The sequence below is a fragment of the Rhamphochromis longiceps genome, linkage group LG9 (assembly GCF_057381845.1).
Source record: "Rhamphochromis longiceps isolate RC_006_pf linkage group LG9, R_longiceps_female_GT1.1, whole genome shotgun sequence".
NCBI lineage: Eukaryota > Metazoa > Chordata > Actinopteri > Cichliformes > Cichlidae > Rhamphochromis > Rhamphochromis longiceps.
The window spans coordinates 36,183,946-36,210,210 of record NC_140565.1 but is presented as its reverse complement, the minus strand read 5'-3'; the positions used below and the strand labels follow the sequence as shown (position 1 = coordinate 36,210,210).

The 26,265-nt window shown below is 48.3% G+C and overlaps 1 protein-coding gene across 2 annotated transcripts; it reads right to left on the bottom strand.

Moving 5' to 3' along the window:
* Positions 1-4,641: 4,641 nt before the first annotated feature.
* On the bottom strand, positions 4,642-23,634 carry inhbaa (inhibin subunit beta Aa). Of its 2 annotated transcripts, XM_085417664.1 has the most exons (3): positions 23,616-23,634; positions 22,521-23,262; positions 4,642-8,603 (listed from the first exon to the last, which is right to left on the bottom strand). In XM_085417664.1, the coding sequence occupies exons 2-3, from the start codon at positions 23,050-23,052 to the stop codon at positions 7,783-7,785; spliced, it is 1,353 nt and encodes a 450-aa protein (XP_085273790.1). In that variant the 5' UTR covers positions 23,053-23,262; positions 23,616-23,634; the 3' UTR covers positions 4,642-7,782. The 2 variants fall into 2 exon arrangements, with proteins under 2 accessions (XP_085273790.1, XP_085273789.1); XM_085417663.1 differs by lacking the exon at positions 23,616-23,634 and having other exon boundaries at positions 22,521-23,609.
* Positions 23,635-26,265: the final 2,631 nt, after the last annotated feature.

Genomic DNA, 26,265 nt, shown 5'->3' with positions numbered 1-26,265 from the left:
CGCCGCTATCGCAGATGGAAACAGTCATTTGTGATAATTACCCCGAGTGATTTTTTTCCTGTGCAAATCGTCCGTGTTGGTAATTTGTCAAGAAAAACTTCCGAGTGAAATTACCCAGAGAGCTTTCATTAGCAGAGTCGGAGCTGATCCGTCCCTCTGCGTGCTTCACCGTGCTGTCAGTGACTCCTCCGTCCAATGACCGACAGTTTTATGGTGAAATGCTCCTAACAAGGCGTTTGGACACGGCAGCAGAGCGGCTGCTTAGTGACTCGACTTCAGTGAAGTATAATTACTCCTTGAACGAGGATGATTAAGTGTTCAGATTTCAGATGTTCCCTGAACGTGACATAAAGTTTCTCACAGACGTTGACAGGATCACGTCACCTCCTGAGAAAGAGCATCAAACAGCAGTCGACCACGGCGGCTGCCCCGCTGGCAGGGGAACACCCTGCTGCGGTCCCCGGAGCCTCTGATCTCCGCTCGCCCTCAGCTGCTTTACTGCTGGTCTTGTGAGGACCAGTAATGACTGCGCGCGCCTTAAAATATCCAACTGCACCCCAAAGCGTGACACGTCTGTGCGTCTGATTTAGAAACGTCCTCACAGAAGAGGCGCGGGCCTTGATGTGCCGCTGAGGCCAGCGCTTCATCTGCGAGTCATTTTACTGCCTCCTGTCATTAAGAGGGACGTCTATTTGTGCTGCACACACTCTGCAGCGGTGTCAGCCTGCCTACACCTCAGTCCTACACCAAGAGTCTGTCTGTGTGCTGGGGGGTAAAAACTAAAACTACTGGGTTTGGTGGGAGCCCTGAAAGGATTCGAGTAGCTGCAGGAAGGGTTGAACTGAGGGTTTAGCTTAAAGATGCTTTTTCACACTAGTAACACCACACAGTGCTGAACTGGGAATGATGGCCAATAATATTAATACCACCATGTTTTATGTCCAGATGATGATGCAGAGCTCCTGCTTTCTAACCAAAGAGGAGGCACGATGATGGTGGAGGAGGCTGAAGCTGATTATCGGTATGGGCCGTACTGGTTTTGTTGTTCGGTTGCTGTGTTTTCTGCATTCCCATTCACCTGTTTCCCATCAGCCAGCTGTATTTAAGTCTTCACCAGGTGGTCAGCTCCATCAGAGCGGTGAATCCGCTCCTTACCTGGCTTCCCTCCTGGAGCTCACCAGCCTTTAACCCGTGGGTGTCGAACTCCAGGCCTCGAGGGCCTGCAGGTTTTAGATGTGTCCTTGATCCAACACAGCTGATTTAGTGGATAAATTACCTTCTCAACAGGTCTTGAAGTTCTCCAGAGGCCTGAACTAATCATGTGATTCAGGTGTGTTGACCCAGGGTGAGATCTAAAACTGCAGGACACCGGCCCTGGAGTTACCCACCCCTGCTTTAACCCAACAAACCAGGTGTCTCCTCCACTCAGGACTCTCCCAAGTAATTCAGAAAATTCTCACAGCCTGCCTCATACTTTCATCCCGGAGCAGCAGCTCTACTCTCCTCTCTGCTACTCGACTCAGACTGCAGCCTAAACATCACCCCAGTGAATTTAACTTCCCTTAAAATTTGATTTCCAGTTAAAATAAAGAATCAAAGCTGCTGCTGCTGCTGGTTTTGTCTTGAGTCCTCCGTCCTGCTCTGGTGGCCACAGCTTGTAACACTGATTCGATGCACTGACGATATAAAAGCCACAACTTCTTATTGGTCGGCCATCTTTAAACCAAATAATTATCTGATTAGGACTCTTCGTCCCCAGAAGGACCCGAGTCCCCGCAGTGTTGCTGTGTAAACACATTTACGTCCCCACAGCATGACTAATACAAGCGCACGCACACACTCTCCTTCCATTAAATGACATTTTGTTTGTGTCTCCTCACAACAGCACGCACACAGACCTCAGTCCATTACCTCTCACACACACACACACACACACACACACACACACACACACACACACACACACTGTGTGTTTTGCTGGTTGTTGGGGTTTCCTGGTGCCCTGTGTGCTGCTGTTTGAAAGCTGCAAGCGGAGTCTGGCTTTGATGCCGGCTCTCCAAGGTCGACAGCGTGTTGTGAGTCACGTCTGTGGAAACAGAAGATGTGACAGTAAACTCTAAATATACACTTCACAGCAGATCACAGAGCGTGACGCCGCCTCATAAGAACACAAGTTAAATATAAGTGAACGAGGTGGCATCAAAGAGTTCGGCTACTAAATGATATGACCTCTGGTGCTGTGTGATGTCATTGTGGGCGGAGCTGTGGATTTTAGCTCAGCTTCAGGAGGGAGGGGTGGGGCTTCAGGTGAGTGGATAAATAAACCTGCATTGACCTCTACCTCTGCAGTGAACTCTACCTCTGCAGTGACCTCTACCTCTGCAGTGAAATCTACCTCTGCAGTGAAATCTGCCTCTGCAGTGAAATCTACCTCTGCAGTGACCTCTACCTCTGCAGTGAAATCTACCTCTGCAGTGAAATCTACCTCTGCAGTGACCTCCACCTCTGCAGTGAAATCTACCTCTGCAGTGACCTCTACCTCTGCAGTGAAATCTACCTCTGCAGTGAAATCTACCTCTGCAGTGACCTCCACCTCTGCAGTGAAATCTGCCTCTGCAGTGACATCTACCTTAGCAGTGAAATCTACCTCTGCAGTGACCTCCACCTCTGCAGTGAAATCTGCCTCTGCAGTGACATCTACCTCAGCAGTGACCTCTACCTCTGCAGTGAAATCTACCTCTGCAGTGACATCTACCTCAGCAGTGACCTCTACCTCTGCAGTGACTTCTACCTCTGCAGTGAAATCTACCTTTGCAGTGACCTCTACCTCCACAGTGACCTCTACCTCTGCAGTGACATCTACCTCAGCAGTGACCTCTACCTCTGCAGTGAAATCTACCTCTGCAGTGCCCTCTACCTCTGCAGTGACCTCGGGTTAATAAAAACTGAAGTTTAATGAACCTCTGCAAAGATGGCCGCCACCCCGACCCCCGTCAAAACTACGACACCAAAACCTGAATGCAGACAAACAGAGGTGGAGTCAGAGCATCTTTATAAAGTGAGAGATGCAAATAAAGGTTACTGCAAAGGACATGACAGCTAATACAGTTAGTGGTGAAATGTCCACACAGCTGTGCTCCACAGTCTGTCTGCAGACTAAACCCTTTTAAGCCTTTTGCAGTTTTGTGGGGAGTTTAGCACCTCAGACTCTCACAGTTATCTCTGCTCTGGGTGCGATGCCAGCGTCATAATGGAAAGAGTCACTCAAGAAAAACTATTTACTGTTTAATTCATTTCACTCTAATCAATACATAGACAAGAGAAAGTGTAACAAGAGCGTCCAGGCGAGATTTAAGACGTGACCAGTAGCTGATTCAGTGTTTGCTATCCACAAAGTGACCTGAGCTTCACATGGAGCATCGTCAGCTGATCAGAGCTGCCTGTGGCAACAGATCAGGATGAGACGGTCTGTGTGTTCACTGGGATGTCCTGAGGTGTGTGAGGGAAAACATTCAGAGGAAACCACCTGCACTGCAGCATGTAGGGAAGAAATTTCCTACAAGAACTGGTTCCCAGTAGGTCAGTAAGTTGGAATTGTCAGTTTTCTTGCCTACACTTGGGCTACAATCAGCTGATTGTAGTTTGTGTTAGGAGAGGACAAACTAACACAAGCATCTGCACAGACAGCATGCTAACACCTAGCTATCCAACAACCCAGAGCTAAAGCTGAGCGTGTGCAGACCTCGGCCCAGCAGCCAGAGCCTGAACTTCAACAGGTAACAAACTGATGATCAGTCAGGCTGCAGCCTCATTTCTACCTGTTCCTGTTTATACAGTAGAATCACCATGACGACCACTTTAAAGCCTCTTTGTGTTGGTTGTGTTCAAACCTAAATACTAAGAGGAAGCTCACAGTGTCCTCATTAGGATAGGGATCTGTGCTGAGGGGCTGTAGCCTCAGGTCTATGTTGTTAAATGGTGATTATGAGACAGATGATTTTACAGAGTCACATGAAGGTAATGTTCTGTATAATATGTGTAAAACATTACTTTTTTATAGCGTTGACACTGGTCCCACCAAAGACAGGAAATGACTCTGGACACCACCTGTAACACTTGCTGCAGGTGTTCAGGCCCGCTCTGTGTTTATGCTCACATGATTCGTGTCTTTCCTCTCAGCTTGTTCCCACTCACTGTTTTCAGTTCAGAGTGCAGAGCAAACACTCAGGCTCCCAGCGGCTAGTCACAGGTCAGCGGAGGGTGACCTCTGACCTCTGTCCTCGTGGATCGCAGCTTCAGCACAGACTGCATTTTTGCCTCTGGATGAGGAAGCCAGTTCCCGCTGCGCCTCCTCCTCGTGCACGAGTGTGGTTTAAGGAGTGTGGTCCAAGAGTGAAGCCTTAAACCTGAGGGTCACCATGGTAACTGTATTTTAAAGCGACAATACTTGACGTTATATCTCTGTGTCATCAATGCAAACGATGGCAGCGAGAACCAGTTTGAAACAGCTCTGAACAGCAAACTTCAGATCAATCTAGTGACTTTGAGGAAGAGGTCAGAGGTCAAACAGGACATGATGCTTTAAACATGTCCAGTTTCACAGGAAAAGAAACGATGACTCGTGACTCTTGTGTACGTCCTTTAAACTTTAATGGTGAAGCAGAAAAACAAAAAATACTATAAAATAAATTAGATTAGAAAAATGCCACAAGCACATTTGATTTGTACAACAAAGCAATGCAACATACTGGAATCTGATTTCCATATATACAGAATAAAAAATAGACTTTTTATTCTTTGTCCACTTTGTTCAGTGTCAGTATTTTTTTTTCATTTCAATATAAACAAAATTTGAACAAATAACAACCACGTTTTGTTTGTTTTTTATTTTTTGCTTCTTTTTGAGTTTTTTTCTGCACTGACGTTTTGTTTGTGTCCATGTACACAGGACCAACTCCGAGGTCGTCCCACAGTCCAGAAGAACAAGAGGAAGCTCCGCCCTCCTCCATGAAACCATCATAACAACAAAAAAAATCCAAAAAGTGAAAACATGTAACTTCATCAAAAAGGCGACAAACACTCCAAAACTTTTGGTGAACAAATCGACAATACTGATAGAAACACACACGACACAGAAACAGCCGGACTCTGATTGGACGGCGTTTTCTACTAAATTTACGGCTGTGGATTGTCTTTTTTTTTTTCAGTTCAGCATTGTGGGAAGTGGAGTTCTTGATGTGCAGAGAGCGAGAGGATGAAACAACAGCAGAGAAACTAAAAACATGAAAACTCACTCAGGACAAAATAACTGCAGGAATCATTTTCTGTGTTTTTCTGTGAAATCCTTTTGAATCAGATCATAAATTCATTGCTTTTCATTTAAAAACAAACAGATACACAAACTCGACTCTTTGGTCTCCTAAAGCAAACTAAGACATTAAATATCAACTTTAACAGCTTTAATTTCACCGTCAAAATTGAATTTTCACCAAATCAACTGAATTTTATGATTCATATGAAAATTCCCATTTCATGTATCCAAAGTGCCATGTTACCAACATTTTATATGATTAATGCTGCGTTTATGCAGCGATTTGTCTCATAGGAGAAAAACTTCAAAAATTTTACCAGATTTTAACTAAAAAAATTTTAATTTTAGCCCCTGTGTGGAAAAATCCCATAAAACTCACAACGTAACTTTAATAAAGACATAAAGGCCGCTTTGTTTTTGAGTTCATTGAGAAAGATGAGATGCTAATGCTGTAAACATTCACCACAGACAAAGACGTGAACGTGGATTGCAGAGGTTCGATAGGCGGGTTAGCTGTAGGCTAGCTATCACAGAGAACTTTAGCTAGCCTGTTTTACAAACGCAGGAAGTGGATCCCACAAAAGTGTGTGACCAGCACGTTTTCTAAGTGCTTCACTTTAGCAGAAGTCCTCGGAGCTTCTGACCGGACAGACCGGAGGTTCCCCATGTGATTATTTAAGTTCTTAGCTCCATATAAACATATTAATCTGTACATGCTAACTGGTTGGCTAGCACAGCTATATAGCAACAGGCACGTGCAGATTTAGCCAATCAGAAGCCTCCACAGCTGACCTGCCGCTAAGTGTCAGAAAGCAGCAGGTGAGTGGAGAACGTCGTTTTCTGGAGACATCTATTGTGTATCTACTGTTAGCAAACGTTTGCTTAGTAATCTTTTATAAATCTAGAACCGTTCTGCTTTTCCTGATTTCCTGTCATGAAGCTCATGTTCATGTTAAAAATTTAGAAACTGTTTTTTCTGGAGGCCTATCTCCCCCCACCACTCCCCCTGCCAGTGGCGGACTCCCTCAGACATCGGTGCGTTGGTGGTTCTTGGTGTCCGGAGATGGGCGTCCAGGTACACACCGGCTCACTCCTTGGTGGCTGCTTATCGGGGCCTGGAGCCTGGGGCTCAGTCACTCAGGCACAGCTGGCTGCCGGCGGAGCTCACGGGCGCGTCACTGCAACTCCCCCTGGCTTCTGCTCCGCGGCTGCTGAGTGAGCCCTCATCTGGGACTCTCCTCAGCTCTTTCTGGGACAGTGGCGCGGCTGCCCCTCTGTTGGTCTTCCTTGGTCTCTTGTGTTCTGGGGGCCTCTGGATGTCTGGAGTTTTGATCTCCTCCATACCTGCTTCACGCCCTGGAGGACGGGGCTGTGGCCCCCCCACACCCTCTAGCAGATCATGCTGTGAGTACAGAGAGCTGGGCGTGGGCAGCAGCTCACTGAGAAGCAGTGACAGAAACAAACAGAAGGGGATGCAGCTTTCCTGCTAGACTTTTATTGTGAAACAGCATCAAGACCCACATCCTGAAATCAAAGGTACATTCTAACGCGAGTCAGCCACCTGCTTTTGGCAAAATCAGGATTCTCTGGCAGTGAGCGTTAGACGCCAGCTTCAAGCCTCAGCAACCAGGAAGTGACACAACTGATGACACGCTCAAGTATTCTGTCAAGACTAGTGGGGCTCAAACCTGTGACCTCCCTCCGGTCTGTCCTCTCTGTCTGTGGCTAATCTGAACACGAGTGTCGCTATAGTGCAAAAAATAAACACGTTTGAAACGCTTCTTTTAAAAAAGAGACATGATAACACAATATATTATTAACAACAATAATAATATTAATATACTTACTGACAATAATAATTATAACATAAAGAAGTGTTTGGTTCCAGCAGCCGAGCCAACTTGTTTCTTTCAAGTATCTCTCAACACACACACACACACACACACACACACACACACACACACACACACACACACACACACACACACACACTTCTAAATAAAGTACAAGAGTCTTCTTCTGTCTTCCTCCAACATTTTGAGAAAGTAAACATTTGGGGAGCCGACAAACGGAGACAAATAAAATACAATAAGGTCTGAAAACGTGAAACAAGTTGCATAGTTTTGAGATTTTTTTCTTCTTTTGTCGCACTTTTTTCAGGCACCTCGTCTCTCCGAAGTCGGTTCAGCGGTGCTTGAACGTCTCAGCCACATAAATAAGCTTCGCTCCTCCGTTTGTAACAAAAATATATTAGAGCTTTTTTTCTTCTCTTTTTCTGAAAGTGCCGTGGAGACTCTCTGAGTTCTGCTGGACGAGTCTGGAGCAGAGTTTTTATCCCAGAGGGCGACCTCGAGGGACGGAAGGAGGCGAAGGATGAAACACAGTCAATAAAAGTGACGTGATGATCCTAGAGTCAGCTTCCTCCCTCTCTGGGTTCAGAGGTGCTCCTCCTGTCCCGCTCAGGTCTGCGTCTACGAGCAGCCGCACTCCTCCACGATCATGTTCTGGACGTCCTTCTTGATGATCTTCTGCTCCTCGTTGTAGTACAGCATGGACATGGCTCGTAGGCGGGTTGGCACGCAGCACGACTTCACGTTCTGGAAGGGGCTGTAGCCTCTCATGCGGTAGTGGCTGATGACAGTGGAGTGGAAGGACAGCGTGGACCCGGTGATGCTCGCCACGTGGGAGGGGCATTCGCCCTCGCAATAGTTGGCGTGATAACCGCGTGGAGCGATTATCCAGTCGTTCCAGCCAATATCTTTGAAGTCGACGTAGAACTGCCGTTTGCAGCAGACACGCACCTTCCCATCACACTCCAGCCCGCGCTTCCTGCGCCGCTGCGAGTCGCTGCCGTCTCCCTGCCGGACCACGGCCATGAGGAAGGGCCGGTGGGACTGCTCCCGCTGGTTGTTGCGCTGCGATGTCTCAGCGCTGCCCGAGACCAGGACGATGGTGGCGCCGGTGTCGGCGCAGAGCGGGCAGGACACCCTGAGGCTCAGTGTCGTACTTGTGGCGCTCTGCAGCAGGGCCTGCACGGCCGCCGACACCGGGAAGGTGTGCCAGCCGCTGCGGCGGGTGTCCACCGTCTTCTCTGACAGGAGGGTGTCGTCCTGCGGCAGAGATGGACGTCCGCCGGACGGGTGGTGCTGCTGGAAGAGGCGGATGGTGACTTTGGCTCGGCTGCGGTTGGTCTTGGCTAAACGGAGGAAGAGCCAGACGTTGGCCTGCTCCACCAGAGACAGGTCGCCGCCTTCTTTGGAGAGGACGAAGTTCACCGTGCCCGGAACCTCACCTGAGACGGAGACAGATGGAGACGGACGGTTAGAAAGACTGTCATACCACCTACATTCAAACACACCAACCCGTCCATCCACCCCAACCTCAGTCACCTCAGTCACTTCATGAGTCATGTGACTTTGACCAGTAGAGGGCGCAGTGACCTTTTGGACTGTTTCACTCACACAGCCGTGAACCCGTCCTAATTGTAGCATGCACACATTTTACAACACGTCAGCAGGGACATACACACACACTGAGGACTCTGTGAGACACATGTGAGCTACACACAGCTGATTGGACTCTTCCTGCTGACTCGGCAGCAGCGGTCGGAGGTTTCGGAGTCAGGCAGCGTTTAAAGCAGCTAATGGTTCCCACCAGGAGCTCGGTGTCATACCGCAGCCCGGGACGAGCGGATTTACTGCAGCGTGTCTGAAAACAAACGAAGCGTTTCCCTCTGCAGGTCACAGCCAGCCAAGCTGTTTGAACAGGAAGTCAAATATTGCATTTTCACGCAGCAGCTGCTGGCTTCCTGAGCAGATAGTTTTCTATGTAGGCGATCAGAGTGGGGACGTTTACTGGCTGAATCATTTAAGGCTTCAGCAGCTCCCTGGAGGAAGCTCCCATTTTATTTTGATAGCAGACTTTGAGCAAAAAAACGAAAACAGAGCCGTGAAAGTCAGTTTACAATCATGTGAAGGAAAGAGAAGGACACACACACACACACACACACACACACACACACACACACACACACAGAGAGAGACATTAAAGTTCTCACAATCTCTGCAGGGAATAGCTGAATTCCTGCACACACACAAAACCTCCTCCAGCATGCAAACACACACACACACACACACACACACACACACACACACACACACACACACACACTGTATCTCGTATCTCCTAGAAGCCTCCACACCAACAGCACCAGTTACGCCGGTGTTGCATAAGCGCCTCACATCACCTTTCCCGCTCTCTCCCCGATGTCTGTCGCCCGTGGGCGTCCGTGCAGAAAGTCAAAGTCACGATTTGGGAGTTTCTGAACGTCAGCTGATGAACGGTGCGACTGGGCGGCTCGTGTGCGTATGCGGAGGCGGCCGGCACTCGAGCGAGTCCATTAACACAGTTCAAGCGACAATTCGGAGGCGATTGTCTCGCTTGCATCATCGTCGACACTCCACGAAGATAAGGAAATAAAAGTTCATTCATTGTTTCTTAGAATAGCTACTGCAGCCTTCAAACAAGCACAGAGATCCTGTGAGAGCGTAAGGGACCAATCTGGCAGCGTGGAGCTGAAGCACGGCTTCTGTGGGTTTCTGTGGGCACTCGGGCAGAACCACGCTGGCATGGCGTGGCGTCCATGCCGCTGAGAGCAGCCATGTTTTCACTCATGATGCTGAAAACGGATAAAGAAGTAGCTTTGTTGACCTCTTATTCTATTTAAAGGAGCAGTTCAACTCAGACGTGCTGCTTCTGCCCGGCTGCGGTGATGTGAGGTGTTTTGAGGGTATCCGCTGCAGGTTTCTGCTTCTTTGTTAGTTTTCTCACAAGCTCATAAAAACCCACAGTAGCTGCATGTTTACAGCTTTAGGCCGGAGCCAATCAGAGCTGCTCGGTCACGGCCGAGCTGCGGACAGACGCTCGTTCACATGTGCGTGCAGAAGCGATGGGAAACGCGCCGCTCGTCCTTGATCTCATTCTGTGAGCTGTAAAATCAACTGTCATAAAAAGCATGAAGTCTTCTTATCACGAGCCCAGAAGCAGCCAAAACATTCCTGCACTGTAATTTCTCAGAGAAAGCTGTAACATGTGTGAGCCTGAGAGATAAACAAGTATCTGGACTGTAACTAAACGCTTTCTGTGCTACAGCGCACAGGGTTAAACCCGGCTGTGGGTCATGTGACCGTGTGGTCAGATGTGTGGATGCTAAAGATGACAGTATGGACGACTTCTGCACCGCTTCCCTAAAACTGAAGAAAAGTGAATGGAGTTTGGTTGGGCAGCGACTTTGAGCTGTTCCGTCTATTTTCTCATGAACTAATGTAAGAAAAAAATTTGCCACACGCGTCACATGATCGTGCATGAGTGGGTGGGTTTGAGGCTGGTCCAGATGCAGATCCGAAGCATTGTTGCCATTAAATGGGAAAAATGTCAGGAATGTGCAGCTTCTGTGGATTTTGGAAAGCTTTTACTGTCAGGATGGAAAAAAGGAAAAAGACCAAAAGAAGCGTTGACACAAAGTTGGACACGTTGGTCTGAAGCATCACTGCGAGCTGCTGCTCAAAGAAGAGCGACAGGTGGAGCAGCAGAGGAGGCGAGAAAGGAGACGCTCGTTTACACTCTGCGACCTCTGCGAGCCTTCCCCTCGCAGCTCATCACTCGCTGCCTGCTCGCTGCTAATCCCCTCCATCTACACGAGCGCATCGAGGACACACACACACACGCACGTACGCACACACACACACGCACGCACGCACACACAGACATAAACTCACACACACACACACACACACAGACATAAACTCACACACACACACACACACACACACACACACACACACACACACACACACACACAGACATAAACTCACACACACACACACAGACATAAACTCACACACACACACACACACACAGACATAAACTCACACACACACACACACACACTCACACAGTTAAGTTCAGTGTTTTCCTTTGATTTACTTAAAGTCTTATCAGAATAAAGATAAATATAAGGTGGGGTCAGAAGACGCCAGAAATAGCTTCTATTTTATTTAAGAAACTCAATTAAAGTCAACAACATCGTTTAAACCATTAAACACCAATTTAGACCCATTTCGGCCGAATTTAGATCCTGACAGACTGATTCTAGAAACGCTTTTACATCATATTCGCCCAGCAGCTCGTTCAACACCCACTGCAAACCTAATATGAAGCTCAAACCATCAAATGTCGGCTTCAGATTCACAGAAACCATCTCATACCTAACTGTAACCATCGAACACGGAGCATTGATAACCATTTTACACCAGCGTTACACCACACACTGCCCACCGATGAAGACCGGCTGCTACTGCGGCTGCTCGCTCGCTTCTTAGGGTTGGGGGTAGAGCCGTGTTTGGGTTTTAACTCTGACGGTTCAGCAGGAATCTGACAGTCAGGAACGATAAACTGACCTCTGAGTCCAGCAGCGTTCCCTCCCCTCCATCGGCGCGGCGTGGAGATTATTATGACTGTGACTTGATTTATCAGACCAAGCTAAACAGACTTCCTGCCAACACGCAGCACAAACACGGTTTGGTATGTTGTTAAAAGGACGGCTGGTTTATTATAAATCTTATTAAATCCTCTCTAATCCCCTCTGTCACCCACACGGGGGAGAGCTGACCAGTGTTATTGTGTTATTGAACACCTGAAGGTCAAAGGTCACACTTCATGACGGCATTTATCTGTGTTACTAAAACCACAAACACAAACTCCAAACCTAATCCCATCACAAAGACACTCAGGTCAGCGCCACAAAAGGAAAAAGCGCCGCTCGGAGCGCCGCTCGGAGACCTGCTGTGAGGGAACAGCCATTGCAGTTTGAGCTCCACTTTGTCACACTCACACATATTCATGTGCTACAGGTACAAGTCAGGAGCCAGCAGGTGGGATTTAAGAGGGCGTTGGCCTTCAGAGGAGGCAGGCCTAACCTAAACCACTAAAGCTGGATTTGACCGTTGACACGTGAGTGAACACACCCTCCTTCATCATATCATCCTCTGTTCCCCATGTTTACTCACACACACACACACACACACACACACACACACACACACACACACACACACACACAGTGCCCATGTTTGGACAGATGGGTACTGAGTGTGTGTGTGTGTGTGTGTGTGTGTGTGTGTGTGTGTGTGTGTGTGTGTGTGTGTGTGTGTGCGCCCTGAGGATGAGCTGCTGGTGTGATCAGGCTGCGTCCTCACACAGTCCTGCTACACAGTGGAACCTGCAGAGTCACAGCTCTTCCTGTGAGGAGCAGGAAGCCCTGACAGCGCCTCAGTCCGTCCTGTGCGTCCATATTTGACTAAAATCACAGATCTCTGCTGTTTCTCGGGTCAGCAGATCAGGGTTCCTCCTCTGAGGAGCGAGAACATGAAAACTCCAACCTGCAGCTGCTGGACTAAAGTCCAGAAGTCATGACTCAGCATCTGCGGTCAGCAGTAACCAAACAACCGTCTCACTATCAAACCAAACAGCTGACAGCCGTTTCCCAGAATCCTCGGCTCAGATAAGCCGTAGTTTATTATCATTCAAGCACTAAACGTGTATTAATCCGCCGCTGAAAAAAGTCCCTAAAACAGCCAGTGCTGTGTTTGTCTCTGCAGCGAGTGAGACGTTTGTCATGTGAGAAGAAGCTCGGTTGGTGTTCGTCGTGTTTGTCCTGACCGCCGCCCAGCCGCCCTTTCTTCTGTCCTACAGTTTACACTAGGAGGGCGTGGCTGGCCCCGGTGTTTACCTTTACCTGCACAGGTTAAATATGCGTCAAGTTAAGCATGTGGAGAAAGGCTTTAAAAGTCTGGATTAAAGAGCTGCAGTTTCACATGTTTGTGCTTTGAAATCAGAAGCTGAGAAATGAAAAAGGAAAAAACCTCCAATGAAGAGGAAATCGTCATGTGACCAGAAAGAAGAAGTTTTAAATCCTGAGACTCTCCATCGTCAATAATTCGCTTCAACACAATGATTCAAACTAATTCAGACTGGAGGTCACATGATTACAAAGCTGCTGAGCCGTCACAGTGACGTCGGCAAACCCAACGAAATGGCGAGGAGGCGTGAACGAGTTCATCAGCAGGCTCAGCGCCGGCTGGAGGGGCAAACAGGAGTGTTTAATAACCAATCACAGCTCAGATCTGTGTTTAATAACCAATCACAGCTCAGATCTGTGTTTAATAACCAATCACAGCTCAGATCTGTGTTTAATAACCAATCACAGCTCAGATCTGTGTTTAATAACCAATCACAGCTGCGGTCATGCTGCACGCAAAGACACACTCAGAGCTCACATGACACAAACTCTGTGATTGGTCAGTCACAGTAACGTGGACGGTGTGAAAACCTAACTTTTACTCATCCAATGGTGTCACGTGCTGCTGGCGTGACAGTGATGTGCACATGCACGCAGGACGTGGACGCCGAGGCCTCCAAAGGCGCCATCTCGAGGCTGAACAGGTGGAGACGTCACAACGCGCTGCACTCAGAGTGCTTCAGTAAAAGAACGTCAGTTAGCTTCAGGTAAAGATGGGTATGAAGAAAAGTGCAGCTTTAATCCCCTGGCCTCACATGATGGAAGTGGGCGTGGCTCCAGCAGCAGCAGCAGAGCGGGCACTAGCCATGGCGCTCCTGAACGCTGAGCTTTGGCAAAACAGAGTTTAACCTGAGATTGAGAACACACACCTGAAGACCTGTCTGTGGTCTGGATTAAATACTCAGGGCGCTCTGTGGTGACAATAACCCGACTGAGAATCTCTAAACATCGGTAAAACACCAAACCCAGCGAGCAGCTGGCGTCGCTGAGTGTCCTGCTTCTGATTCGTCTGTTTCTGAGCGTCTAAACAAAGTCTGTGAACATCTGATCCTGGTTTCTCGAGGCTTTGATGGAACGCAGGTGTTTACAGGAAGTGGCAAGCAGGCAATTTACAGGACGCCCGTTTCACCAGCTAAAGGTTAAAGTTCACCACATCAGCACTGATCCTCTGCGTGGGAGGAGCTAAGGAGCTGGACTCGTTGTTTCCATCCAGTAGTCGCGTGTCGTGCTTCTATTCTCACTTGGAGGGACAATAAAGTGAAATGAAAGCAGCAGAGAAGTTTCAGATGTGGCTCTCGGCGCTGCGACGGCTCCGCTTGGATCGGTAATTTGCTAAAACTGTCGCATCACGTGCGCCGGCTCTTAGTACCAAATAAAAGAGGGCTGTAAAACGATTCCAGCAGTTTCAAACACGAAGACAATAAAACCCTGGCGAGGCCAACACTCATACTTCTGTTGTTTTAACAAAGTGCTTTTGTGGCCTGTTTCTCATTTTCAGCCCTCGTCTGAAGCACATTTCTCTCCGGGGAACGTAAAAATTTGAGCTAATTTCAAGTCGCAGTGCTGTCCTGTGGCTGAGCCTGCCTGTCAGTCTGGGTTCCCAGGCCAGTTTATTTATACCGAGAGCAGATAAGCAGCCCGGTCTGACAGACAAACGCCAGCGAGACTCTTACAGAAAACGCCGCCGTCTGACGTGACCGTCGACTGCAACACCAACATGCAGACAGCTTCAAACCCGCCAGAGTCCTGCTGCTTCTTCTCAGCTCTAACGTCATCCACCATCAGACGAGCTGATGGATGCACAGCAGCTGGGCGTGTCCGTGTGAAAACATCGATCCAAACCTTTCATTTCAGAGGAACACCGGAGCAGGACGAATCTGCTCAGTGTCAGCTGACAGGTCGCACACAGACGACCTTTAAAGATGTCGTTACTCGGACGTTACTGAGCTTTAACCAACAGATATCTGTGTGCCTTCAAAGGGCAAAGGTGAGTTATCCTGGTGTCTTAAACAGAAAGCTCATTAATGCTGAGAGCAGATTCAGCTGATGCTCTCAGTTTCCACACGGGATAAATTGACAGCTCAAACTTTTCCTGGACTCGAGACGAATGAAACCAGTCACGCAGAAGAAGCTGGTTTTTATCTGCCTGTCTCTTTATCTCTGCAGGAAAAGTCTTATCTCAACTGTTAAGGTAACAACTTCCCTTTAACGTCACAACACATGAACAACATTTAAGAGCGCTCCTGCTCTGAGCCACACTGGGAGCCTCCCAGTGCTGCCAGTCTCACTCTGAGCCTCTGATGTGGTAAATATAAACCCGATTGTTTCTCTGTGCAGTTCATCCGGGGACAAATGCCGAGGCTCACACAGATTCCTCCTCTCTTTCCCACTCATTCCTCCCCCGGTCCTCCCTCTCTGCCTAAACTCTCCGATTCCTCCCCATGGAGCCACACAGCAGAGAGAGGACAACGAGGAGAGGTCTCACTCTCATGCTGTACTCACTGTCTTCTAAACACAGCCACACCTGGGATCAGAGACCCAGAATAAACACGGCCTACGCTGGAAACCAGTCAGCTGATCTGCTTACTTCAAATCTAGTGGCCAGTTTTCAGGGTTTCCAAGTATCTAAAGCACATATCTGGACTAGTTCTTCCTGTTCTGACCACTTATGAAAGTCTGTGAAGGCAGAGCTGTAATTTCAGTGGCTTTGCTTTTGTTTAGCAAACAAAGTCGACCAGAACCTGGACAACAAGATGGAACCAGACAGTCGTTGGTAACTAGAGATGGCACGATACCACTTTTTTATGTCCGATACCGATATCATAAATTTGGATATCTGCCGATACCGATATGAATCCGATATAGTGTTTTTTAATCAACACAACTGTTTTTTAAATATCTTGCTGCATTTTGTATAAGTTCATACTCAAGTTTAAAACAACAACTACACTAAAGCTATTCTGTTATACCTGTATGCAAAAAAAAAATATTTCATAGTTCAGCAATACTGATCAATCTAATAAACTTAAACCTACACCATCCTCCCTATTCTGGTATTTTAAAGAGTACTTAGCGTAAATATTAAGCAACCTAACTAATAGGGTTCCAACTCCCAGCAACAACAAAAATAAATAAATAAAAAATAGGGAACCACCCCTCACGCTCCACCTCATGATGCTTAATCGACGTAATCAACCTTAATTTGATGCAGTGTGAAAAAAAATGCACAGAAATCAATTATTTTTCAAGAAATATTAAATAGATTCAACATCTTTCTTCAACAGAACTGCAGACTGCACAGATGGTACCTTCCCAAAGGAAAAAGTACTATAGCTTACTAGGGTATATATATTAGACTTAATAGTTACTATATACAGTAATGGACTTCTATTCATTTTACATCAGATTAAAACTTTGGCTGTCAGATAATTATTTATTAAAAGCTCGACATTTTAAATGAGAATAAGAAAGAAAAGTATGTCTTTGTGCCCCCTTTTCCCTGTTAATGCCCTATCGGCCCCCCTGGCTAAACTTTGCTAGATCCGCCCCTGCACAGTTACCAGCCGTCAGCTACGTAGAAAAAGATCCTGGAGTAGAAAGTAATATTAAATACATTCTAACAACAGCTGATCAAGCTTAAACGTGCTGCTGTTGTTCAGCCGCTGGTTTCCTCTTTCTGGTGCAAAGTGGGCCAAAAACAAACTAGAGACACGGACTCGCGACAGAAAAGCCGATCAGCTGATCGTTAAGCAGTTTCATGATTGAAGTAGCAGCAAGAAGAGGCAGTCGCTCCATATATCGTTTGTTAAGCTTAACGCAGGAATGCTTTACAAACATTCAGAGATGGACTTACACACTTGCTGTACTTCTCTCGGGATAACTTTGTCGGAGATGAAATGCCAGGTTGCTAGCGAAGCTCCACATGCTATCCAGACCACCGACAGGTCCCGCATGCCACAGCCGCTCTATCACGTGATGCATACTGCTCCGACGTGCTAACGTTCTGAGGTGAGTTACGGCGTGTTGCAAGTTTTGTGAGGTGCTTTCGTGATATTTAATGGATCGGATTACATTTTTTATTTTTCTCCGATATCCGATCCAGTAATTTAGGTCAGTATCGGACCGATACCGATACGTAATATCGGATCGGTCCATCTCTATTGGTAACTGAAAGTTTACAGACCATCAAGATGCATGTGGTGGTTCAGTGGAACTAGAATATCTGCAAGAGAGCTGGAGGTCTAACAGGGTTAACTTCCAAAAACTGATTAAGGCACCAGAGGAGGGTCTACGGCTGGTCTATGGTTACTCTATAGCTGGTCTGTAGCTGGTCTATGGTTACTCTATAGCTGGTCTGTAGCTGGTCTGTAGCTGGTCTATGGTTACTCTATAGCTGGTCTGTAGCTGGTCTGTAGCTGGTCTATGATTACTCTATAGCTGGTCTGTAGCTGGTCTATGGTTACTCTATAGCTGGTCTGTAGCTGGTCTGTAGCTGGTCTATGATTACTCTATAGCTGGTCTGTAGCTGGTCTATGGTTACTCTATAGCTGGTCTGTAGCTGGTCTGTAGCTGGTCTATGATTACTCTATAGCTGGTCTGTAGCTGGTCTATGGTTACTCTATAGCTGGTCTGTAGCTGGTCTGTAGCTGGTCTATGGTTACTCTATAGCTGGTCTGTAGCTGGTCTGTGGTTACTCTATATCTGGTCTATAGCTGGTCTGTAGCTGGTCTATGGTTACTCTATAGCTGGTCTGTAGCTGGTCTGTAGCTGGTCTATGGTTACTCTATAGCTGGTCTGTAGCTGGTCTGTGGTTACTCTATATCTGGTCTATAGCTGGTCTGTAGCTGGTCTATGGTTACTCTATAGCTGGTCTGTAGCTGGTCTGTAGCTGGTCTATGGTTACTCTATAGCTGGTCTGTAGCTGGTCTATGGTTACTCTATAGCTGGTCTGTAGCTGGTCTGTGGTTACTCTATATCTGGTCTATAGCTGGTCTGTAGCTGGTCTATGGTTACTCTATAGCTGGTCTGTAGCTGGTCTGTAGCTGGTCTATGGTTACTCTATAGCTGGTCTGTAGCTGGTCTATGGTTACTCTATAGCTGGTCTGTAGCTGGTCTGTGGTTACTCTATATCTGGTCTATAGCTGGTCTGTAGCTGGTCTGTAGCTGGTCTATGGTTACTCTATAGCTGGTCTGTAGCTGGTCTATGGTTACTCTATAGCTGGTCTGTAGCTGGTCTATGGTTACTCTATAGCTGGTCTGTAGCTGGTCTGTAGCTGGTCTATGGTTACTCTATAGCTGGTCTGTAGCTGGTCTGTGGTTGATTAATGGTTGAGATCAGGGCTGAGTTTCTTTAGTCTGATACTGAAGATCAGAGCATGTCACCTCTTTGGTGTCACAGTTGAGAGGTTTTCAATGTTGGTGTCCCAAAAGTCCTCACCCTAACCATCCACCAGCTCAACGCTGGCTTTGTGGATGGTGGGAAGTTGATGGTTTCTGATCAATAATTGTGGATACGGGTCTGGAGCATCTTCTGGGTCTCTTCACTCATTTGAGTGTCTTTGCACGGCTAGTCTGGACCTGTTTACTACAGAGTGATGCATCTCTGCAGACACACAGCATCTCAGACACACATCAAAGCAGCCAAAGATGAGGCGACAATGGCCTCAGACCAGCGGCGGCCTTGTGGCTGTAAACACGCCGTTAACACGCTAAAGCTGCGTCACGCTAAGATCTTGATGGACAGAGAGGAAAGATGAGGAGCAGAGGTGGAGAAGATGAAAAGATGGATTGAAAATAACACAAAGAATGGATAAACAGAGAAAAAGAAGAAGACGGAAAAAAAGAATTATTGCCAAGAAAAGATGAGAGAGAAGGAGCAAGATCAAACGAGGAGCAGCGGGAAGAGAAAAATGGGAGTGAGAGAAAGGAAAACAGAGAAAGGAAACACGCTAATTGTAGTTTATTTTCATATCTTACAGATGTTTTTGTCCTATCAGCCGCTTCTATTCACTGCTTCCTCTCAGTTGTTGCAGGTCACTGAACCTGAAGCTGAGCTCATCTCACGGATGCTAGTTTGAATCCCCAGACAGAGGCGGCCACCAGAATAGACCAACAATGACCGGTTTATTCTGTCTGCCACAGTGGCGAAGGCTAGATGGAGGTTAGAGGGGGCAGCAGAGAGCGAGAGGGGGAGGCGAAAGTGGATTGAGGAATGTCGCTAATGATGTGTTCAATTAAGTTCAATTAGCCTAATTGTCCTCTGTGTGTGGGGAGAAGAGGGGGGAAGACAAACAGAGCGGGCTTATGGAAGGACAAGGCCGGACAGATGGATATTGTGTCTGAGCTGCTAAACGGAGGTTGACACTTGGTCTCCGCCAAGAATCCAGTTGTCCCTCTGCTTCTCTGCTTGCCATCTCCGTCGCCCAAAATAATTACCGAGGTCCCTGAATGCCTCACTTAGTCCTGACAAAGCACAAGACTGGCAGGGTGAAAAGTATTCTCATGGCGGATCAAGTAACATCTTAGAAAAACAACAAGGGTTTATCAGATCAGGGGGAAGTGTCTGCTGACGGTGTCCTCGAGGCTTAAAATAAGGTTGCACACACAAGACTGGAACAGTCATCCAAGGACTGGTACTGGACGGACTGGAGTCAACCATGATGCCGGCTGTTTTATTTAACATGTACATGTTCCCAAAGTGAATTCTGGGAGTGTTTTCACTGGTGGTGGCTCCACAGACTCGAGTTTCACCCAAACTGCTCAGCGACCGCTAAAACCGGTTGGAAAACCGGGCACATTTCATCGTATGATAAGCCTCATCCTTTGTTTGGGCCAATATGGTAATGGCACAAAGTTCTGAGACTTCCTGTGCAAAACACACACCCACAGTGTCTGTGGGAAAATAACGATGGAAGAACCAGTGCTATCACAGAGGGGGTGGAGGTGGGGGTGGATGGATGGGCGGGTCTCCTGCTTTGTTTTGATCCAAACTCTGAACTTTACCAAGTAAAAAGCTAAAACGTCAAACTTGAGCCACAGCGCCGCCACATCAGGGCGGAGGGTATCGCACCGTTCTAACTTCACTATTAAAGTCAAGAAAACCCAAGCAGGTGATTAGGTAGAGGATCATCAGGGGGTCCTTTTGTCCCTCTGTGGGGGGAAACTCCCACAGGGCTTAAATCTGGGACTCCCCACCATGTGACCCTAGAACTGAAGAAGCTTCTCGGATGAGAGGTGAAACGTCTTCAAGCAACTTAAAGAAGTCCAGACGCTTTTCTTTGCAAGCTCCTTAGACTACGATGACCTGGATGACTGAGAACCCAAACAGTACTGAAAGTGCTCGACACGCCGGCATGGTGAGAGCTGTGAGCTTTTATTTAACTGGAAATATTCTCTGACTGACATGAAGAGGTAAAGAAAATGTAAATCTGAAGAATGCACATTTGCAGGCACTTCCACAGCTTCACTCTGTAGCACTGAAACACGACTTCAGTATGACTCGTGCAGAATAAAGATGTGTGAGTGTAAAACAGAAAATCAGTATACGTGTAGAAGCCAGCGTCACTGCATCGGCTCAGTGTTTCCAGCAGCACACAGGTAAGAAACCAGCAGACACTAACTTTGATTCATTCAATGGATGCAAACAAACAAAGAGAGCTTATGCAGTCATTCTGCCCCCTGCTGGCTGACACATGTGCTAACGTGGCTGCAAACTGGTGCTAAAATATTAAGAGCAGACTGCTGAGGTACATTTAATGATTCAGAGCATGAAGGGGAAACTGCTCTTACTTTAAATGGACGCCCGGCCGGTTTGTGGGGTGATTTCTTTTGTGAATGAAGTTCACACTGAGCGTTTTCTGTTTTCTGCCTGTAATCTGAATTAGCGTCCTCAGTGCTGTGAGATTTCAGCAAGGCCGTTGATTTGCCTTGAACGCTGCCTTCAGTCGCTGCCAGCAGGAGCGTAGCGACGGCCGAGGGGCCATAAATCTGAGCCTGAGGAGAATCATGGCGCACAGAGCTCTGAAATGTGGCTGTAATGCATAATGAGGGTTAAGCGTGCTGCAGGCGGCGTCTTCCTGAGACTCTGAGCACAGCAAAGGTTTCGGCCGGTTGATTTTATTGAAACGCCGGCGACGTGGAGCTGTCTGACAGCTGATCGTGATTGGCTGTTTCAAACTCTACGAACGAGATCAAACTCCGTGTTTTCCTTTCAATAAAAGCTGCTCCTCTCTGCCTGTTTGCACAGATCCACTTCATAAAATTCTTTTCCATCTGCTGTTCCAGACTCTCGCCTACAGAAACTCCAGAGGAGGAAGAACACGTCACAGTCCCGCCCACACCGCTCGACTGACAGGTGAGCCGATCGAGGGCTTCAGATTTGCTTCTACATCTATAAACCCCACCTCTGTGGCCGACCTAAGAGAGTTCAGAGTGACCAGAATCAACCTGGAAACACGGAAACACACAGGAAGCAGGAAGAACACTGGAGTCACCAGGCTTTCCCCGAAACCTGGAGACGCCAGCGAGCGCCGCGACGAGAGCAGGCGAAGCGGGACCTGCAGCAGGTCTGAAGGTCAAAGGTGACGCGCAGAGGAAGAACGCAGTTAACACCTGATCCCCCCCCCCATGCACACACACTGTCTCCTGCTCTTTGTTGCTACTGTCTGTCAGAAACTCATTACAGCCCTGTTACCACTTTAAGAGGTGCACGCACACACACACACACTCACACACACACACACACACACACACACACACACACTCACAAGCACACACACACACACACACACACACACACACACACGCACTCACACGCACACACACTCACACACACACACGCACTCACACGCACACACACGCACACACACACACACACACACACACACGCACTCACACACACACACACTCACACACACACACGCACTCACACGCACACACACGCACACACACACACACACACACACACACTCACACACACACACACACACACACACACACACTCACACACACACACACACACGCACTCACACACACACACACTCACACACACACACGCACTCACACGCGCACACACACACACACACACACACACACACACACACACACACACACACACTCACACACACACACACAGGCAGTGACACACGAAGCTCTGACTGTAAGTACATAATGAGGTATTCTCTGACAACAGCAGGAGGTGATTACAGAGTGTGTGTGTGTGTGTGTGTGTGTGTTTGTGTGTGTGTGTTGGAGGGGAGTGGAGGTGTTTGACTGAGTGAGTACACAGGTGGAATTAAGCAGGTGGACACACACACACACACACTTCCTGTCTCGTGTTGATGTCACACTCACCGGGCTCGGCGAAGGTGATGATCTCCGTCGTCTCCTGAACATCGCCGCCGTCTCCCGCCACCGATGGTGCTGCTGCCCCTCCTCCTCTTCCTCGGCTTCCCCTCCCTCTCACCTCCTCCTCCCCCTCGATCTGCACGCTGCCGTCCTCCGCCACTCGCCCCACGTGGAGCTTGCGCAGGGCGTTGAGGAGCGCGGCGCGCGGCACGGGCCGGGTGATGTTGGGTCGGGCCTGGAGGTGCAGCATGTTGAGGATGTGCCTCTTCACCGCCTCCACCACGTCTTGCTGAGCCGCCTCATCTTCATCTTGCTCGTGCCCCCTCGCCATGCCATCCCCCGCTGTGACCCCTTCGTTCCTCCGCATCCTGGCCAGGGCGCAGGAGGGGCAGTGGGAGTCGGCGTCTGGCTGGTGGTGAGGGTGGACGGTCAGGGAAAGTGGCTGGAGCCCGGGCCCCGCCGGGTCCGAGGCGGAAACGCTGCTCTGCACCTGGACCAGGAGCAGGAGGGTCCAGCTGAGCAAGGGCAACAGCGACATGACGGCAGGAGATTCAGTGATGCTGCCGGGTGCTCAAACACAGCCGAGGAGACGAAGAAGAGTCGAGTTTGGTAGAAAAGTGAAGAAAAACTGAGTCCTGGATGAAGAAGAAGAGTGTTTGAGATTCACCTTCCTCCTCCTCTGCTCGCTCTCTCACGTTCTCTCTCAGAAGTTTGGAAGCTGCAAAGTTGAGCTCAGCTCACAGTCCACCTGTGAAACGGAGGAAAAAAAGCTGTAAAGAAACCAGACACAAAAAAGAGAAAAACACACAACGCCGGCAGAGAAAATGAGTAATCCGTGTCTTTTTTGTCAGGGACAGATGGCTGAAAAATGTGGAGGCGTCACAAGAAAGAAAGAAAGAAAAACAAGAAAACAAGAAAAAGGAGAAAAAGTCTCAGATGTGATGAATGGATGATGAAGTCTGCAGGAGGATCCTGGTTCCCGGGGTGAAGTCGCCGCACAGAGTGTGTGTCTGTGTGTGTCTGTGTGCGTCTGTGTGTGTCTGTGTGTGTCAGAGAGGCAGTTGGACTAAGTTAAGACGGGAGTTCCTCGCTCTCCTTTACCTCGTTCTCTCTCTCTCTGTGGTGAATGCCTTCCCTCGCTCACCAGTTGAATGGTTTTAGCGGAGTGGGCTGGACTCTCTCTCTCTCGCTCGTCTTTCTTTCCCTCCCTCTGCTTCTCTCTCCTCTCGCTCGCCCTGGCAGCCTCCCACCATAATTATATCTCCCTCCTTCCCTCCCTCTCTCTCCTTCACTCCAGTCTCCTCCCATCCTCCTCTGTGACTCATACCACTCTAACTTTTACCTTCTCCCTCCTCCCTCCTCCCTCCCTCCCTCTGTTTGGCTGTTAATGGAGCAAAGCTGGTATTCCTTTATCCCTCCCTCCCTCCCCTCCTCCCACGGTCGGCTGTGAATGAGTTGCATGTCGAGGGGAAAATTCTTGGATGAAGTGGGTTTGTGCTATGACTCCTGTCCATCTGTTACCCGTTTGACTGTCTATCAGTCTGTCTGACACTCTACAGCTACAGTCAACATGGCATCACGGTTCATGACTGTGCCGTCTCGTCCCGCGGCGGGCAAAGCGGCGGGGATTCCTTTACCCTCAAGGCACAGATACGGGCACAGTAACCAAGAGGCGGTGGGCTTCACGTGCCCCGCCATCGGCTGACAGTGGTGGAGGTCTGCAGGCGTGACAGAAGAGCCTCAGTGATGAAGAAAAACGAACAAACCTAAAGTTTCAGTCAGCGGGTGGGATGGGGGGGTGGGGGGGGGGACGCTGACAAACCCAAAGTGGAAAGTTTGAAGGACACGGATGAAAGCAGTCTCTGATTCTGCTGCTGTGATGGAGGTGATCTGAGGACGCCGTCACAGAGAAATAACCACCAACGTGTTTCATGGTTTCTATCTAAACGGTTTCTTCAGGAACCCCAGGGGTTCTAAGTTCTAGTGATGTTCTGGTGCCTCGAGGTGTTTTTTGAGGGGATGGTAAATGGCCTGTATTTGTATAGCGCTTTACACAACCAGTCATCCAGACACTGGTGATGGCAGCTACATTGTAGCCACAGCCACCCTGGCTGCCGGACACTGGCAGTAGGCAACGGGTGAAGTGTCTTACCCAAGGACACAACAACCGAGACTGACCAAGCCGGGGCTCGAACCGGCAACCTTCCAATTACAGGGCGAACTCCCAACTCATGAGCCACGATCGCCCCCAAGATGCTGTGTCCCGCGTTCTAGCATAAACCTGAGTTTCTGATGTGATTTTGATAGCAGCTAATAGGTTCTTGGACGGTCCTGCTGGACCTTTCACCAGGGATTTGAAAAAGCTGCTGATTTGTAGCCGAGTTTCAGGAGCAAACGAGTCTCAGATTTAATTTCAGTCGCCTCAGAAAATAAAGAAGGGTTTTCAACTGGGTATGGTGCCAGTCCAGCACAAACGTAACAGGGCTCTAATCTCGGGGGATTCTAGCTGTTAGATTTTAACAAGAGAGTCCCAAAGATCACTGAGAGGTTTGGGGGTTTCTCTGCAGTGCCACAGAGGGATTAGACATGACATTTGGAGGATCCCCTCTCGATGGAAGGTTTCAAAGTCATTTTGGGAGAAATTAAAGGGGTGGGGTAGAGGATTAGTGCCACGTGTTTCAAAGGTCTGAGCAGGTTCAGGTTATTAAGGTCTATTTAAAGGCTGGTGCCGATGCTCGAGCTGCCAATAGCAGAAACTGACGAATTCTCATGTTTGCTTCCTTTCCTTTCCTTTCCTTCCCAGATCCATCCTAACCAGTTCCAGGTTTAGTACATGTTCCCATGAAGCTGCTGGTTTGCTTGACAAACTGTTTGCGTCATCATCATCATCATCACTGTGTCTTACTTGGAAACAGCACAAACAGGATGGTGATCAGCACAGTTTGTCATCACGTTTCTTTCACTGAGACATCAAAGCTCTGAGCGGCATCAGGAGAGCAAACAATGACGAGCTCACATTAACTGAAGAACCTTTTTAAAGTCTTCAGTCAGATCTCGCCTCATCTACCAAAGGCCTGGGTTTGGTTCATGTCACCGAGACACAACCCTGGGCCGGTTTCCTGAGAGCTGGTTGTGTTTTGGTGGTTTAGAGTTCTTAAACTGTTGTGATAGAGGTCCAGGGTGTGCCCTTCATGCCCCGCGGCAGCTGTAATGGGCTCCAGCTGATGAGCAGTTGATGGATGGTTTAGGTTCAGTTAATCTCTCTCATCCAAAAGTCTTTAATGCCAAAATATCCCGAAGCTCCTGAAACTTTGCAGTTTTTAGCGTGTGGCTGAAATAAAACCTAACTTTAACCCTGAGAAGCTAAAGACTGTGACAGGGCAGGAAGGTTTCCGCAGGGCGGACAGGAAGTCCCTAACATGGACGCTTTGGTTTAACAGGTGAACCAAAGGGATCTGAGTAGTTTTAAAGATGTATTAACACCAGTGTAACAATCAGAACTCAACAGCAGGAGTTGTGCTGTAGCTATTTCCCATTACACCACCTCTGCACCCCCTTTCCTCCACCTCGTGGCTGCAGAAACCAGAGAGCAGAGTCAGCTGTGACTGTAGAGGAAGCAGGGACGACGCGGCGTTACACACCGAAGCTAATCAGATGTCTGGGATTCTCCCCGCGCTGCTGTGACATCATCACTGCGGGGTAAGTGTGAGTCGATGTGTTCATGTTTTTGTAAAGGCCGTCCAGCTCATGC